Genomic DNA, 16,018 nt, shown 5'->3' with positions numbered 1-16,018 from the left:
GTATTGCAGAAAGTCCTGCGTGGACAACTATTCGTAGTTTCATAACCTCCCATAAAATCTGGATGCTCTTACTTTGTAATGCATCTGTTTCTGTTCAACAGGCAATAAAGAGAGTCTCCAAAGTAAACCTGAACAGAGTTCTCTCTCCATCTGTCAGAGGAAAAGCCCAAGAGGGTGTTTTGCCTGCAGAAAGATGAGACCCTCAGCTGGCTCCAAAAAGGCACTGTAATGGCAGCCTGTCTGCACAGATGTGCAGGATAGGAGAAAACAGCATTTTTTTGTTGCTGTTGTGATAATAAAATGGGTGGGTGTTTCTTTTTTCTTCTTCTTTTTTTTTAATGAAAATGACATTGTAGTTTTAAATCCTTTGCTTTTATATTACCTTTTCCCTCAAGCTCAAAATGGTTTATAACACTCATATAAAATAAAATTTAATGCCCCCAATTCTGTGGCTGAGCAAGTGCTAAGAGTCCCAGAGTTGAGAAATCCATAACAACATCAGTTTTAGAACTTTGTTTCAAACCCCCACTTTTCCCTTAGACTACCCAAGTATGTTGTTTCTGGGTTCTCTTAAGTGTTGGGGGAATCATCTGCTTGAAATCATCATCTTACTTCAGTCCCTCAGAACCTTTGTGTTGTGTATAAATCCCCCAAGGACATGAGGCTGGACACGATGCTTTCAGAGGATCTGAATGGGCATGGGGAGAAGGGGGCAATGTTTAACCAAGTCTTGCCATAAACAACTTACTTGCTGACTTCTTGAGGAAGCCACGTAAGCTGATTTCTGTTCAGATTAAGCAGGATCAAATTTTGTAAGCCATCTGTTAGAAAATAATTTCAGTCATTTGAGCCATCTGTTAGAAAATAAGGTTTAGTCACTTTTATATATACCTTTGTTTTCCTTCTGGCTTTTTGCTTTGGTTGCTGTTGACAAATACCCTCATAGAGGTCAGGTATGGTGGCATATGCCTGTAAGCCCAGGACTTCAGAGGCTTAGGCAGGAGGATAACAACTTTGAGGCCAGCCTCAGAACCTTAGAAAAACCCTCAGTAACTTATCAAGACCCTGTCTAAAGAAAAAAAAAAGAAAAGAAAGAGAGAGAGAGAGAGAGAGAGAGAGAGAGAGAGAGAGGGAGGGAGGGAGGGAGGGAGGGAGGGACTGGAGATAAAGCTCAGTGGCAAAGTGCCTCTGGGTTCAATCCCCAGTACTAGAAGCTAAGTCATGGTGTCTGAGAGACAGAAGGTACAACCAGACTCTCCACAAACTGGAACTAGGAACCAAAAGCCACTCAGAACCAGGGATATACTCTTCCAATAACTCTGTAGAAGCTTTATTTTCACATTAAAGCTTCTCTGAGTTTCATATTTACATCCTCTCTCTTTGTCTCTGTCTCTCCCCACCCAACATGTTCTTTCTTTTTTGAACAGATTTGCTCTCTTTTCCCATTATGGACCATTCCACAGCTCCTGAGTTTGAATGTTCACAGTCAGGGCAAACAGAGTTCTCCATCTCAATTGCCTACAGGAATCAAGAAAGCTTTATGCTTTGTCAACCAGAGCCACCACCATGCAGCCAACTCCCTGCAATTGTCATGGGGGAATATGATTTCAGTGTTGTTTCTTTTTGTAAAACAGAAAAGAGCCAGAGATCTAGACATTTTTGTGAACTCTCCTACTTGAAAATTTTGGCACCTGGTTAAAAATTTTGAAATAGCCAATGAAACAGAACTAACCTATTTAAGAACCAGATTCAGCTCATTCCATTTGTCTCAGGTCATGTGATTTTTCTCAAACTAGTTAAACTGTTTTAGACTATCACAAGCCACAAGAAAGAGAGTGTATGACTGATTCAGGGTGGTGATGCATGTCTACCCTGGTCAATCTGCTTTGATTAGAGGGACAGATTCCCATGTAACACAGCAAGGCTTCAACCCACACTGAACAACGCTCAACCCCTGATGCCAAATCACTTCTACCCCTGGATAATCAGGACCTTACATAGAATATAATTTAAATAAATCACAGGGAAATTTTCAAATTTCTACCTTGACAGCTGAGGCTGTAACTCATGGTAGAGCCAGCCCTTCCTAGCATGTTCAATCCCCAACTTTGCAAAATGTATAATAAATAAATAAAGTACCTTGTGGTTATTATATGAGAATGTGATTGCAGTGTTGATGATGTATGGCATCCCTGCTCCCCAAATTTCACAGAAATTCATAAATTGTATAACGTGTCTCTAATTTTGCCATTAGGAACTGTTATGGTTTGGATCGTGAATGTTCCCCCAAGGCTCATGTGTTGATGGATTGGTCCCCTACTTGATGGAGCTATTGGAAGTTGGTAGAACCTTTAGGAGGCAGGACCTAGTGGAAAGAAGTTAGGACAGTGGAGGAGTGCCCTGGAGGAGGGTATTGGAAACCCATCCCCCCTCCCTCCCCACCCCCTGCTGCCTTCTCTTTGCTTTCAGGCCACTGTTGAGGTGAGCAGTTTTGCTCCTCACATACTTTCCACTATGATGTGCCACCTCACCTCAGGCCCAAAAGCAACAGGGCCAAATGCCTGTTATGATTTAGATATAAGGTGTTCCCCAAAAGCTCATGCGAGAGATGATGAAAAAAAGTCTAGAGGAGAGATGATTGGATTATGAGAGCTTTAACCTAATTGGTGCATTGATCCACTGACAGTGATTAACTGCCTAGGGTAACCTAGGCAGGTAGGGTGTAGCTGGAGGAGGTGGGTCGGTGGGCTTGTTCCACTTGGGTTTATATTTTGTCTTTCTTGAACAAAACACCCTCTCTTCTTCCTGGTGCCATGTCATGAGCCATTTTCCTCTACCATATCCTTCCACCATAATGTTCTGCCTCACCTCAGGCCCCAAGAAATGGAGTTGGTCATCTATGATCTGAAACTGTGAACTTCAAAATAAACCTTTCCTCTTCTTGTAGGGTCTTTTGGTCACAGCAGCGAGAAAGCTGACTAACACAGTACCCAAGGACTGAAACTTCTGAAACTGTGAGCTCTAATAAAACTTTCCTACTTTTAAGTTGTTTATCTCAGGTATTTTGTTACTGCAATGACAGCTAACTAACACAGGAACTAATATACAAGGTGGTGAAGTGCCTATATGAGTTAAAGCTATATAGACCACCTGGATCTCTTTGTCATTAATGTATCCTTAAACCCACTGTACCTATATTATTAAATAAGAGTGTCATACTGAATGGAGAAATATTTAGCTTAAAACAAACACAAAGTAAAGACTGCAAGTCATTGGATCTCATATCTTTCCTTTAAAATCCTCCCCTAATTGACTCATATTTAACATTTTGATCAAAGATTGTGACTTAATAGCTGGAGCAAATAAAAAATGAAAAGAACAAGGAGAATAGTAGAGAGCTCCCCTTGATTTTTGTTTTCAAAATATTTTACTCTGACTCAGGAAAAAGATCCCCAAAGAGTCTCAAAGTACACCAATTCTGAAAAGGAGAAAATTAACACCAGTTTGGTTTAAGCTTAACACTAATGCTTATTTATTCTCTTAGATCTACATGTAAATTAATGTTTGTTATAAAAATTGAAAAGCAAAAGTAGTGCCTCAAAAATTTCTTAATCTTCAAAGTGAAAGTAGCTCCAAAACAACAACAAAAAAATGATTATAGCATGAAAATTCTTTCTCATTTCAGTCCAGTATTATTAAATATGAAGGGTTAAATTTGAAACTATAATGTCATTCTTTGACTAACTTACCGCATGCTCCAGATGCAAATCTACAAATCTTATTTCCAAATAAATGAAGCTTCTTCAGGGAGGTAAGGTATTTCATCTCTTCTGGGACTTCTTCTAAAAGGTTGTTTCCTAGATTTAGTATTTTCAACTACAAACATATAGAGATTTAATCAGCTCATACATTATCCACCTTCAGATGAAAAAATAAATAATTTAAGCCCCTTTGCTCAGATCTACCTAACTTAAGGAAACCAAGATATTTGAGAATTACTTCATTTACACACCTGAAAATATCTTTATGAAGTTCACTTGAGCTTCATGCTCAAATGCTATGCCAATTAAATCACAATTTAAGTTTCAATCAAAGCACTCAACTTCATTAAAATCATATTACAAATTCTTGTAATATGTAAGAAAATTCTTGGAAGAACTTTGGCTATTATGAAAAAATTAAAAAGGGCATTTTAAAATGCAACTAATGACCCATTCATAACTCACTTGAGCAACCCAGCAGTATTCTAACATTGTGACCCACAGAATCAACCATAGAAATCTCAGCAAAAGGAAATCAGAAACAGCTAAAGATCTGAAGACCTCCATCATACTATTCCCAAATGAGCTAACAAGACCACTCCATTATGTGGCTATAACTGAGGGTCTTTAACTGTGGCATCCCTCTGTGTGATCACAAAATTCACAAAGGCATCTACTGAAATGGTCTGAGTAAAGCAGAGAAGATGTGCCCTGGATGTACCTGTCCTACAAATAACAGATTGGTCAGACATAGGAAGAACTGCACATAGAAAAAGTTTAAAAGTTCCCTCTTAGTCCTTTAGTTCAATAAATCAACGGTAAAGGATTGTTTTCTAAAGCATAGCAGTTTTCTTTCTTTCTATTTATTTATTTATTCACTTATAGCAGGAATTGAACTCAGGGGCACTTAACCACTGGGCCACATCCCCAACCCTATTTTGTATTTTATTTAGAGATGGAGTCTCACTGAGTTGCTTAGAGCCTGGCTTTTGCTGAGGCTGGCTTTGAACTGGAGAGACCGCTGCCTCCTGAGCCGCTGGGATTAGGGCGTGCACCTCTATGCCTGGCTTTTTTAAAAATTTTTATTTGTGCATTTTAACTGTACATAATAGTGCATTAATTGTTATATATTTATATATGCAATATAATTTTGTCAATTTTGTTTCCTATACCTCCCTTCCTCTCCCCTCCTCCCTCCCCACTGTCCCCTTCCTCTACTCGACTGGTCTATTCAAGAGACAAAAAAAATCTGCTCTTTGATTTCCAAATGTAATTTACCACTCATGGACAATTATCAACTTCACAGTTTAGATTTTTAATATTAAGGGCAAACGAAAATGAATCTTGGGTGCTTTCACAAATCAATTTATGCAAGACAAGAAAAATAATTAAGGTGCAAATTTGGACAGTTTTACATTTTACTTATATGTGGTATAGACTTTTTGTCAATAGTTTAAATTAATATTTTTAAAAAATAGAGACTTTTACAATGAAATTTCTTATCCCAAGAATTTATGGTAATGGTTTCACTTCCATATGTGTTTTCACCTGAGAATTAACATTGTTCTATATACATGTGTGTGTGTGTGTACGCGTGTGTATGTGTACACAAGCACAATGCATTTATTAGTTTGAAGACCTTATTCTATTGTAAAGGTGAAGTTGGAATACATTCTTGCAGTCATTTGAATGAAAAGGCTTATTTCAGAGTCTGAGACGGAATTAGTTTCACACTGCTCCTGTAACAAATTATCACAACCATATCTTTGCCCTTTTTAATTTTTTTCTCTCTGCTTTGTCCTTTATTTACTCCCTTCCATGTTTCTCCCTCAGTTGATTACAAAAGTCTCTATCTCCCACTTTCCAGGATATGCAGTGTCACATAAGCCAAGAGGAAAGAAAAGGAGAAGAAAACGATTTCAACAAGAAAGATGCGGGTCAACTCCCAGGGGAAGGTTAAGTTTAAGAAAGTACAGAAAGAGCCACTGGATTTAGCAACATGAAAGCCATTAGTGACCTTAACAATAGGGGTGAAGTGCTGGGCAAAAAAGTCTGATTGAAGTGGGCTGTGGATAAAATATAAGAAAGCAAAGACAATGACTTGCAGAAAATTCTTGTAAGAACTTTTGCTATTAAGAAAAAAATAAAAAATGAGGAAAGAACTGGAGGGTTGTTTTTTTTTCCTTTAAATTCAAAACTAAAAAGATAGTACAGCTTATCTATATGCTGATAGAAAAAAAATCCTGTGGGAAATGAGAAACTAACTATATATGGAGAGGGATAATTACAGAATCAAATGATTCAGAAGATGGAACTCAAAGTAACAAGTAGGTGCTGGCCAAAGGAGTCAGGGCTGGTCATCTGGGGTAGTAAGAAGAGAGGTAGAGAAAGCAAGAGCAGGTAAGGAAGAGAATGGGTTTGGTGATGGAAAGATGGGGTTCCTGACTGGCTGGCAGTATTTATTTTCTACATGGGATACGAAACAAAGTCATCCAGTGGGAGGAGAAGATACAAGGGTCTGAAGAAAAGGAAAAAAAAATTATTGTACAAAGTAAGCTAGAAATACCACAGGGGGACCGACCATCATGGTTGGTTTTTGATCCAGCTTAGCTCCCAGAAAAAAAAAAAAGATGTTGCAAAAGGCATAGATGACCCAGAAAGGCCATCTTTATCTGATGTACTAACTATATAGCAGTTTGGCTAAAAAATGTTACACAAATTCTAAGCTCTACAAGATAGATTGTGAAATGCAGATTTTAAAAGGGGGTGAAGAAAATACAACTTGAGGTTCATTCTTTCTTTTCTCCCTCCCTCTCTCCCTTTCTTCCTCCCTTTTCCCCTCCCCCTCCCTCTTTCCTTCCCCCTCTCCCAGGAATTTAACAGAGAGGTACTTAACCACTGAGCCACATCCATGACCCTATTTTATTTTTTGAGACAGGGCCTCCCTAAGTTGCTGAGGATCTGAAACTTGCAATCCTCCTGCCTCAGCCTCCTGAGTCTCTGGGATTATAGGTGGTGCCACAGCACCCAGAAAGGTTATCCTTCATAGAGTAAGATAACCAAAGGAAGTCTCAGTGGTGGCCTTTAACTTCACACATTCTCCTAAAGGACAGATGACAGTATTCACATTCTGTTGCCTTGGCAAACATGCAGGCTTCAACACATATTACTTAAATTACACATAAGGTGCAGGGACACTGAGGAAAAGACTGAGTTACCTTGAGAAATGTCTCACAACCTAGATGTTTCATGAATTCAGTTGTATTTATCATGTGTTTATTACATATTGGGAGCTCTCTTCTGAATGTTAGAAGTACCACTGTGAACAAGACCCAAAAGATCCTGCTTATATGTTGAGAAGTGGGGCAGACAACAAATAAGTAAACAAACCGACCACCAATTTCCTTTAGTGCTCAGTGCTAGGTATGAAGGAAAGGAACCAGGAAAATGAGATGACAAGTAACATGAGGTCAGGTTAGATTGTGAGAAAAGGTCTCCCTGAGGAGGAGATGTTTGAAGTGAGAAATTTAGAACTCCTTGATAAGGTTGTTCAAAATGGTTTACTGAAAAAATCTGCAGAAATAAAATAAACACATATACACACTAATACCACCGCCCCACAGGAAAGAGTTTTTGCCATGTTTCATTAGTAACACTGCATGGTTGTGGATAGTTCCTAAAGAAAGGCTTTTAGTTATATAATATATAAGCTGATAAAAACTTATCTAAAGAATGAATTTCTGTTGGTATTCTTAGTAACTCCTCTATCCTTTGGAAATTAGCATGTAGCCTCTTGTTGATAACTTCTTATAAACCCATGACACAGGAGTTAGAGCATCTCACAATTAGAAGTACTTTTTATAAGTCATCAAGTCCAACATAAAAACACAGTTGGGCATTTCCTCATGAACACATCAGTAACAGGAACTCTTTTATCCTGTTCAAAAATTTCATCTATTCATTACCTTTTGTAATTTGGCTTTCTGTAACTTCTAAATAATTCTTCCACATCAACAATAAAAAATAGTTTTATTCTCCTATGTAACATCTTACATTTTTGAAGATTGTGATCATATTCTTCCTAAATGTGCTCCATTCTCCCCTAACCATGTCCCTTAGGACATAATTTCCAGACCCCTGACCATCCTGTCTGCTCTCTAATCTTTCTGAGTGCTCCCCTCTGAAGATGTGGTGTCTGGGGTGAGATGAGAAATGAGAGCTCATAGCACAGATGCTGGTGGGACCACTGGGTCTCCCTAGGGCAGATGATTACACTCGTGTTAATGCATTCTAACATGGCTGCACTCTTTCAGCAACAGGGCACATTGTCGGTGCATAATTAATTTTGCCTGTGGCCAACAAACCCCCCTAAGTTATCTGTCAAGCAGATAACCCACATCCTGAACTTGTGCAACTGAATTCTTTTCTTATCCTAAATGTATGATTTACATTTAACTCTGTAAAAATTGTATCTTGTTGGTTTTGGCTCCTAAGTCATCTCCAGAAGGTCACTCTTAATTCAAAGCCTAAAACTACACAAGACTGCAGAACAAGCTAGATCTGTTTTTCCCATCTCTACTATGGACAATACACCCATTGTTCTTATTATATTTTGATGGTCAAACTTTGGAATTATTAAATATGGAAAACGACAAACCCCAAAATCGTGTGTCCTGGGAAGAGGAAATGAGGAAGAATGCAACACACATTGATAACATTGACCCTTTCCCAATACATTATTTCCCAGTGACAAGACAAGCCCTGGCGAGGAGACATTCATCAAGCCTAGAATGACAGTCTCTGGGAAAAAGCCAAAACATTGATCTTTCCCAAAACAAATCCTTCCCCAGACCCTCCATCTTGCCCAGTAAAAACAGATCTCAAATTCCTGAGTCCCCAAATTGACATGCTCATTAATTTAAGTCACCTCTCAGTGTAATCTGTATAAGCACAGATTCCCACTTTGGCCAATGACTAATTTTCCACCAGGAAAGTGGTCCATCAGATATGTGATTTCACCACTGAATAAAGGCTGTGCTGATCCATGAAGTTTGCACCTGACTCGGTCCTTTTGCACTAAAACAGGAATCACCTAGAACTTTTTTGTCTTCCTCCAACTAAATCAACTATCACCAATTTCCACTATCAAAATTGCTCTTAAATGCATCTTTTCACTTCTGTCCCTTAGTACTAGTGCTCATTATGCCTGCCTATGACATTGCATAGCAGAAGATGCAAAGAATGGGATGTATTATCACTTAGATTCCTTTATCCAACTCTACTAGGCAATACCTAAATAATTGCCTAATAATCAACCTTTGAAGAATTCCCTACCTAATATATCCTGTTTTCAACCTCCCTGTAGCCTTTTCTTGGTTTTGTACACTTGCCACAAATAGTATCTTTCTCTCTCCCAACTCTTCCTAAATTTATTTAATTCCAATGGCCCCCTCATACCTCTAACTTAACCTTGCAGTGACCTACCTTGAGGTAGATATAGTTCTTCTTTCAAACTGAATAGGAGGAAAGCATGTCAGTGTTCATTGATGCCTTTGGATTATAAAATCTAGGTTAAATGTATAGCAGCAGTCTTTGTATAAGTAGGAGAGAAGTACATACAAAATTTAAGAAGAAAAAGTAACTGATTAATTTTTTAATGATAATACTAAGTGCTAACTCTTAAGTGGAATTCAATATGTGATAAATAGTCTTGAACACTAATATGGACCTCACAATAACACTGATTTTAAAGGAAACTGAATCCCAAGGCCCAAATTGTGATTTAGAGTGAAATAATGTCTCTTGGCTCTATGATTTACACTCCCAACTTATTATACCAACTACACTATCTATTTTCAAGGAGAACTTACTCTTGCTCAAAATGATCCTACATACGCACATACACCTACAAATGCACACACAAAATGGAATTGTCTCACATACACTCATTGAATGTACACTTTAAGTACACTTCTTTTATTTGTGTGCATATTGTGCAATAGTCAAAGCACAGGCTTTGGAAACCATCCCCTATGCAGTGTACTAGCTACCTGATCTTGGGCAAGTCACTCAAGCTCCTAAGCCTCTGTTTCTTTTTGAAAATGGGGATGCTAGTAGTATCTTCTTCTTAAAGCAGTTTTAAGAATTGGCATCAGGGGCTGGGGCTGTATCTCAGTGATAGAGTACTTGCCTAGAATGTGTGAAGCACTGGGTTCAATCCTCAGAATCACATATAAATAAATAAAATAAAGATAAAAAAATACAACACTTAGAAAAAAAAAGAAAGGAAGAAAAGAAAAGAATTAGTGACAGTACTATGAGGTGCCTGGCAAATAACAGCTATTATTAATTACTAACTATAACCTTTTGGGCCCAGGTCCTGGGAGATGTTACACATGGTGCTAGAAATGCATTAGGTATTTTACACACACACACACACACACACACACACACACACACACACTTCTACCTATTTTCAAATTTTAAACCTATATGCTTTCTTAACTTCTAGCTTATTTTTTCAAATATTTCTATAGTCACAGTCACTTTTTTTAAAAGGCCTGGGCCACAAAGTTTAATACAGTTTAAATCATGATTAAATTACAAACACACATTAATTACTCAGTACAAGGTAAACCATGCCTGCTAGGTTTAGCTGCAGGCACAATATCCATAAATATGCAATAGGATTGGTAGGATCTCCATGTGCAGGGTCAGCCATGGGCCTAGAAGTCAGCCTGCTTTACACTAATAACTCTCTAACCACAGTTGTGGGCCACAGTTACTAACAACAAACCTATTTTCTCTTCTAGTTTGAATGAATTTAGAAAATCACTTTATATTACAAATTACTAAAGGGGAACCCTCAAAAACTAAGAGACACTTAAGAAACACTTTTAGACTAGAATAATTGAGAGAAACGTTCCTGTGCAATTTAACACTTGGAGAGTAATGGATTCCATTTACTGAATTACACCTAAAATCAGCTTGGACAATGGATATTACTAATAGAAGCTTTTCTAAGTGGTCTGATTGCAACAAAACCGTAAACACAATCCAGATGAGGCAAAAATCCACTAGAATTGGGTACTAGCTAGACTGCCACTATCGACTATGCATGAGCCCCCGAGTTCACAAAGTTCCTGTAGGTCCCCTTCTCACAAATATGTTACCTGCCAGGAGATGAGTTCAGCTTCTGATTAAAATAGATGGCCCACAAACAAAATCTCATTCTACTATTTAGCATCTTTCTCTACCCAAGGTTCTAAACTTTTTCTTGTAACTGTGTGTGTGTGTGCGTGTGTGTGTGTGTGTGTGTGTTGAGAAACACAAGATCTGCTCTCTTAGCAAATTTCAAATATGCAATATAATATTACTTCTAGCAATATAATTGATCGTTACATCTTCAGAGTTTTTTTTTACAATGTAAAACTGAACATTTTACCTGTTAACGTACATCTCCCCATCTCCTGTGTAACCACCATTGTATACTCTATTTCTAAGAGTTTGAGTTTTTTAGATTCCACATAAAGTGATCACACGTAGTATGTCTTCCTGTGTCTGACCTATTTCACTTAGCTTATTTATGAGGTTCGTCTGTTGTCACAAATGACAGAAATTAACTTGTTCTAACACACACATACACACACACAAACACACACACACACACACACACACACACACACTTATCCATTCATCCATTGATGGACCTTTAAGTTATTTCCATATTTCATCTTTTGTGAATAATGACATAATGAACATAGGAGTGCATATGTCTCTTCCACATACTGATTGTATTTCCTTTGGATATATAACCAAAGGTGGAATTGCTGGATTATAAAGGTAGTTCTATTTTTTATTTTTTGAGAAAATTTCACAATGTTTTCCAATTTATAATCCCACCAATGGTGCACAAAGATTCCCTTTCTTTATATTCTCACCACAATTGGTATCTTTCCTCTTTCTGATCATAGCCATTTTTTCAGATTAAAATGCCAACCCATTTTGGTTTTGTTTGTATTTTCATTAATGACTAATGGCTTCTTTTGAGCAATGTCTATTTAAGTCCTTTTACTCATTTTTAATCAGATTATTTGATTTTTTTCTATTGAATTGCAAAGTTAAATTCTTTAGTTATTTACATATTTTAGATATCAATCCCCTGTTATATACAGGATTTGTAAATATATTTTCCTTTCCCATAGGATTCCTTTTCACGATGTTGATTGTATCTTTTGCTATGCAGAAGCTTTTATGTATTGATGTAGTTCTACTTGTCTGTTTAATTTTACTGTATACTGGTGTCATGTTCTAAAAGAATCATTGCCCCAGAGCAATGTCAATAAACTTTTCCCTTATGTTTCCTTCTAGTAATTTTACTGTTTGGGATCTTATATTTAAATCTTCAATCCATTCTGAGTTCATGTTGGCATATGGTATGAAATACGGATCCAATTTTCTTATTCTCCACATGGATATTCAGTTTTATCAACACATTTAGTAAAGGGACTATACTTTTGTAGTTGTGTGCTCTTGGACTATCATCAAAGATAAGTGCACTACAAATGTATGGATTTATTCCTGGGCTCTTGACAATGCTAACACAATTAGACATGACAGCTGTTTGTTTCTTTGGGGATTTTAAAATGATGTCTTATTTGCCTTTAAGAAAACATTTTCCTAGATGATTCCATAATCATAAGAGTATTGTGTTCATTTAAGTTGGACTTTGAAAATTGCTTCCATTGCATTCCACTTGAGGTGACAATACATGGCTTACTAGGTGCCAAGCACTAGAAACAAGACAGTTTTGCCCTCAAAAATCATATAGTATTTCCATTGTCTTATTTTATGGCAAAACCATGCAGTTTTGATTGCTAAGACTTTGTGATATATTTTGAAACCAGGAATTATGATGCCTTCAGCTTTCTTCTTCTTGCTCAAGATTGCTTTGGCTACTCAGGACCTTTTATGCACTTAAGGATTGTTTTTCCATTTTTGTAAAATATACTATTGGGATTTTTTTTTTTTTTTTGGTACCAGGAATTGAACTTGGGGGCACTTAACCACTGAGCACATCCCAGCCCTTTTTATTTTATTTATAGACAGGGTCTCACTGAGTTGCTTAGGGCCTCCATAAGTTGCTGAGGCTGGCTTTGAATTCACAATCCTCCTGCCTCAATCTCCCAAATTGCTGGGATTCTGGTGTGCACTACCACATCCAGCTACCATTGGGATTTTGATAAATATTGCATTGAATTTCTAGACTGCTTCTGGTAATATGAACATTTGGAATGGAACATTTTAATATTGATTCTTCCAATTCATGAACATGGGGTGTCTTTCCATTTATTTCCTTGATCAATGTTCCATAATTTTCAACATACACACCCTTCACTTGTTACATTTTAGATATGAAGTTTCTCCCCCAAAGCTCATATATGAAAAACTGCAAATATGTTCAAAGGTGAAATGATTATATGATGAGAAGTGTAACCTAATTCATGGATTAATCAACTGATATGGATTAACTGAGTGGTAACTGTAGGCGGGAAGGGTGTGACTGCAGGAAGAATGTTGTGAGGGGCATGCCTTTGGGATTTACATTTTGTCCCTAGTGAGAGGAGATGTCTCTGAGCATTTTTTCCTTCACCATGCCCACCCACCATGACATTCTGCCACACTTTGGACCCAGAGCCAATGGAGTTGGCTGACTATGGACTGAACCTATAAAACCATGAGCAAAAAGAGACTTTTCTTCCTCTAAGTTGTTCTTGTCAGGTCTTTTGGATACAAAGATGCAAATCTGGCTAAAACAACCTCTATGGTTAAGCTTATTCCTAAGTATTTTATTGTGAGTGGAATTGTCTTCTTGATTTCCTTTTCAGATAGTTTATGGGGTTGTTTGACATCACTCTGGAGCAATACCATACCATTAAGAAGTTAAAGTCTCAGTAGGAGTACAGAAGTCTTAGTGCAAGCCTGAGCATAGAAGCAGATGAAGGAAGGAATGAAAGTAGCTTGGAAAAAAGGAACTCACTAGGTATCCCTGTACCAAAACAGGATACAATAAACCAGGATAATGAATCCCTTCTTTGATAGCCAGGCTTAGAAAAGAAGAGGTTTTCATATAGATGATGGAGAAAGAAGAGGTTTTCAGTGAATTGGACAAGAGAAAAGAAAGACCTGATGCTGATAAATGGTATAAATAATATCAGATCCTCTCTGTTTAGGTAGGATTGAAAGTGAGACTCAATGCCCAACGAGGGAAAATCTATCTACCATCATCCTTCTCCTAGTCCTCTATATAACTCTCTCCTTCATTATTTTAGCACTTCCACAGGATCAAATTCTCTGACTTCTCTGACTAGAGACTCAAATAGCATAAAGCAATTGTCTTTCATAACACTTTTTGCAATTACAATTTTACATTTATCTATATATTTATTGTCTTTCCTAACTAAACCTGAGAACAGGGACGCATGGATGTTTTGTTCCTTTTTATATTGTCACTACCTAGCAGAGTACCTAGACTACTGCAGGCATATATAACTAGTTATTAATTATATGAATGAATGAACAAAATTAATTGGGTTGGGGTGATAAGAACAGTAAACATACGAAATGGAGAGACTGGGGACACAATAACAAATTTATAAGCTATTCAACTCTGCTTTGAGTTGGTCTTATTTACTGTCAATTGTTTATGGTCAAATAAAAAGCTATGGCAGACCAGGGTTTGTCCCAGGCAACCACTCATGTGAGCAGTTTAAGGGGAACATTGCCACACTGACATGGAACCTTGTGATGCGTTTCAACAATGCTAACACAATTAGACATGATAGCAGTTTGTTTCTTTGGGGACTTTAAAATGATGTCTTATTTGCCTTTAAGAAAACGTTTTCCTAGATGATTCCATAATCATAAGAGTATGGTGTTCATTTAAGTTGGACTTTGAAAATTGCTTTCATTGCATTCCACTTGAGATGACAATACATGGCTTACTAGGTGCCAGGCACTAGAAACAAGACAGTTTTGCCCTCAAAATTCATATAGTATTTATTTATAAATTATTGACATCTCAACATTTCAACAATAATAAGCTAAATACATTCAGCATAAATTATAAGAAATCAACTCATTTTTTTCCTGTCTCTACAGGTAATTGAACTTTTCCAGATCTTCACTAGTCAAATTAGCAAAAAGAGGGCAAGAGGAGAAGGAAGATCTATATTCATTAAAGACCCTCCCCTGTTTTTTTTTTTTTTTTCATTATTGTTAGTTACATCATAATGGTAATACCAATTATAATAGTAACTAAAATGTATTGAAAGTTCCATGTGCTAGCTATGGAGTTTTATATATATTAACATTTGATTTAATCCCTAAACATGAAGGAGAAGCAACAGTTTTCTCGCACCTATATTCTCAGGACCAGGTTAAACATAAGGAAGTAAATGGGATACAGTTGATAAAAAAATGTGTACACAAACAAGGACAATTCCACATAGTGTCCAAGCTGGCCATCTTCAGTCAACTTGATTCTTATTTTATTTTTTTTTAAGAACTGTAGATTGAAAACCATACTCTGATAAATTTCACACTAAATATATAGACTAACAAAATAATAGAGCTGAAAACAACCTCAGAAGAAACCTCATTTTATAAATGTATTCACTGGTTAGGTGACCTTTGACATGTGACTTAACCTCTTCCTGAACAATACTTTTAATAACAGCTGGAGGGTAGCAATTCCCTCGCAGGATTACATAAAATGAATGAGGATCTCCTGCTCTGGTATCTGGCTCTCAATAAGTGATTGATGTTATTCTATTGGCTTGTGAGTGCAGAAATGTAAAAGTGGTATGCTTGTTTTAGGAACCAAAGAATTATCAAGACTATCTTAATACACTGCATTCTGTGAAGGATAGAACAAAAATCATCATCAATTATAAAAAATTAACCCTTTTAACCCTTTTTTTCCTAGTCATTACAAGTGATTAGAATTTTTCAGAGCTTCATCAGTCAAATTAACAAACAAAACAAAAACAAAAATATCAAAAAGAAGACAGAGAGGGGCTGGGCTCTGGCTCAGCAGTGGCGCACTTGCATGGCACATGTGAGACACTGGGTTCCATTCCTGGCACCAAATAAATAAAAGAAGGTCTATCAACAACTAATATAAACATATGTATACACATGTGTGTGCGCACACACTCGCACACACACACACACATATATATATAAAAGAAGAGAGA

General features: G+C 37.1%; 1 protein-coding gene across 2 annotated transcripts in view; it reads right to left on the bottom strand.

Moving 5' to 3' along the window:
• The window catches only part of Lrrc69 (leucine rich repeat containing 69), a 101,209-nt gene that overhangs the window by 80,095 nt on the left and 5,096 nt on the right, over positions 1-16,018 (bottom strand). Inside the window, exons 2-3 of one of the 2 annotated variants that reach the window (XM_076836343.1) lie at positions 3,750-3,876; positions 749-821 (exon numbers count right to left, since the gene is read on the bottom strand). The exons of the other annotated variant lie outside the window; for it this stretch is intronic. Of the exons in view, the coding sequence (XP_076692458.1) occupies positions 749-821; positions 3,750-3,876 (200 nt within the window). The remainder of the gene's footprint in view (positions 1-748; positions 822-3,749; positions 3,877-16,018) is intronic. 2 annotated transcript variants of the gene reach the window in all.

This window comes from Callospermophilus lateralis, chromosome 16 (assembly GCF_048772815.1).
Source record: "Callospermophilus lateralis isolate mCalLat2 chromosome 16, mCalLat2.hap1, whole genome shotgun sequence".
Classification (NCBI taxonomy): Eukaryota; Metazoa; Chordata; class Mammalia; order Rodentia; family Sciuridae; genus Callospermophilus; species Callospermophilus lateralis.
Note: the sequence above shows the minus strand (reverse complement) of the source record. Positions and strands in the feature narration are given on the sequence as shown.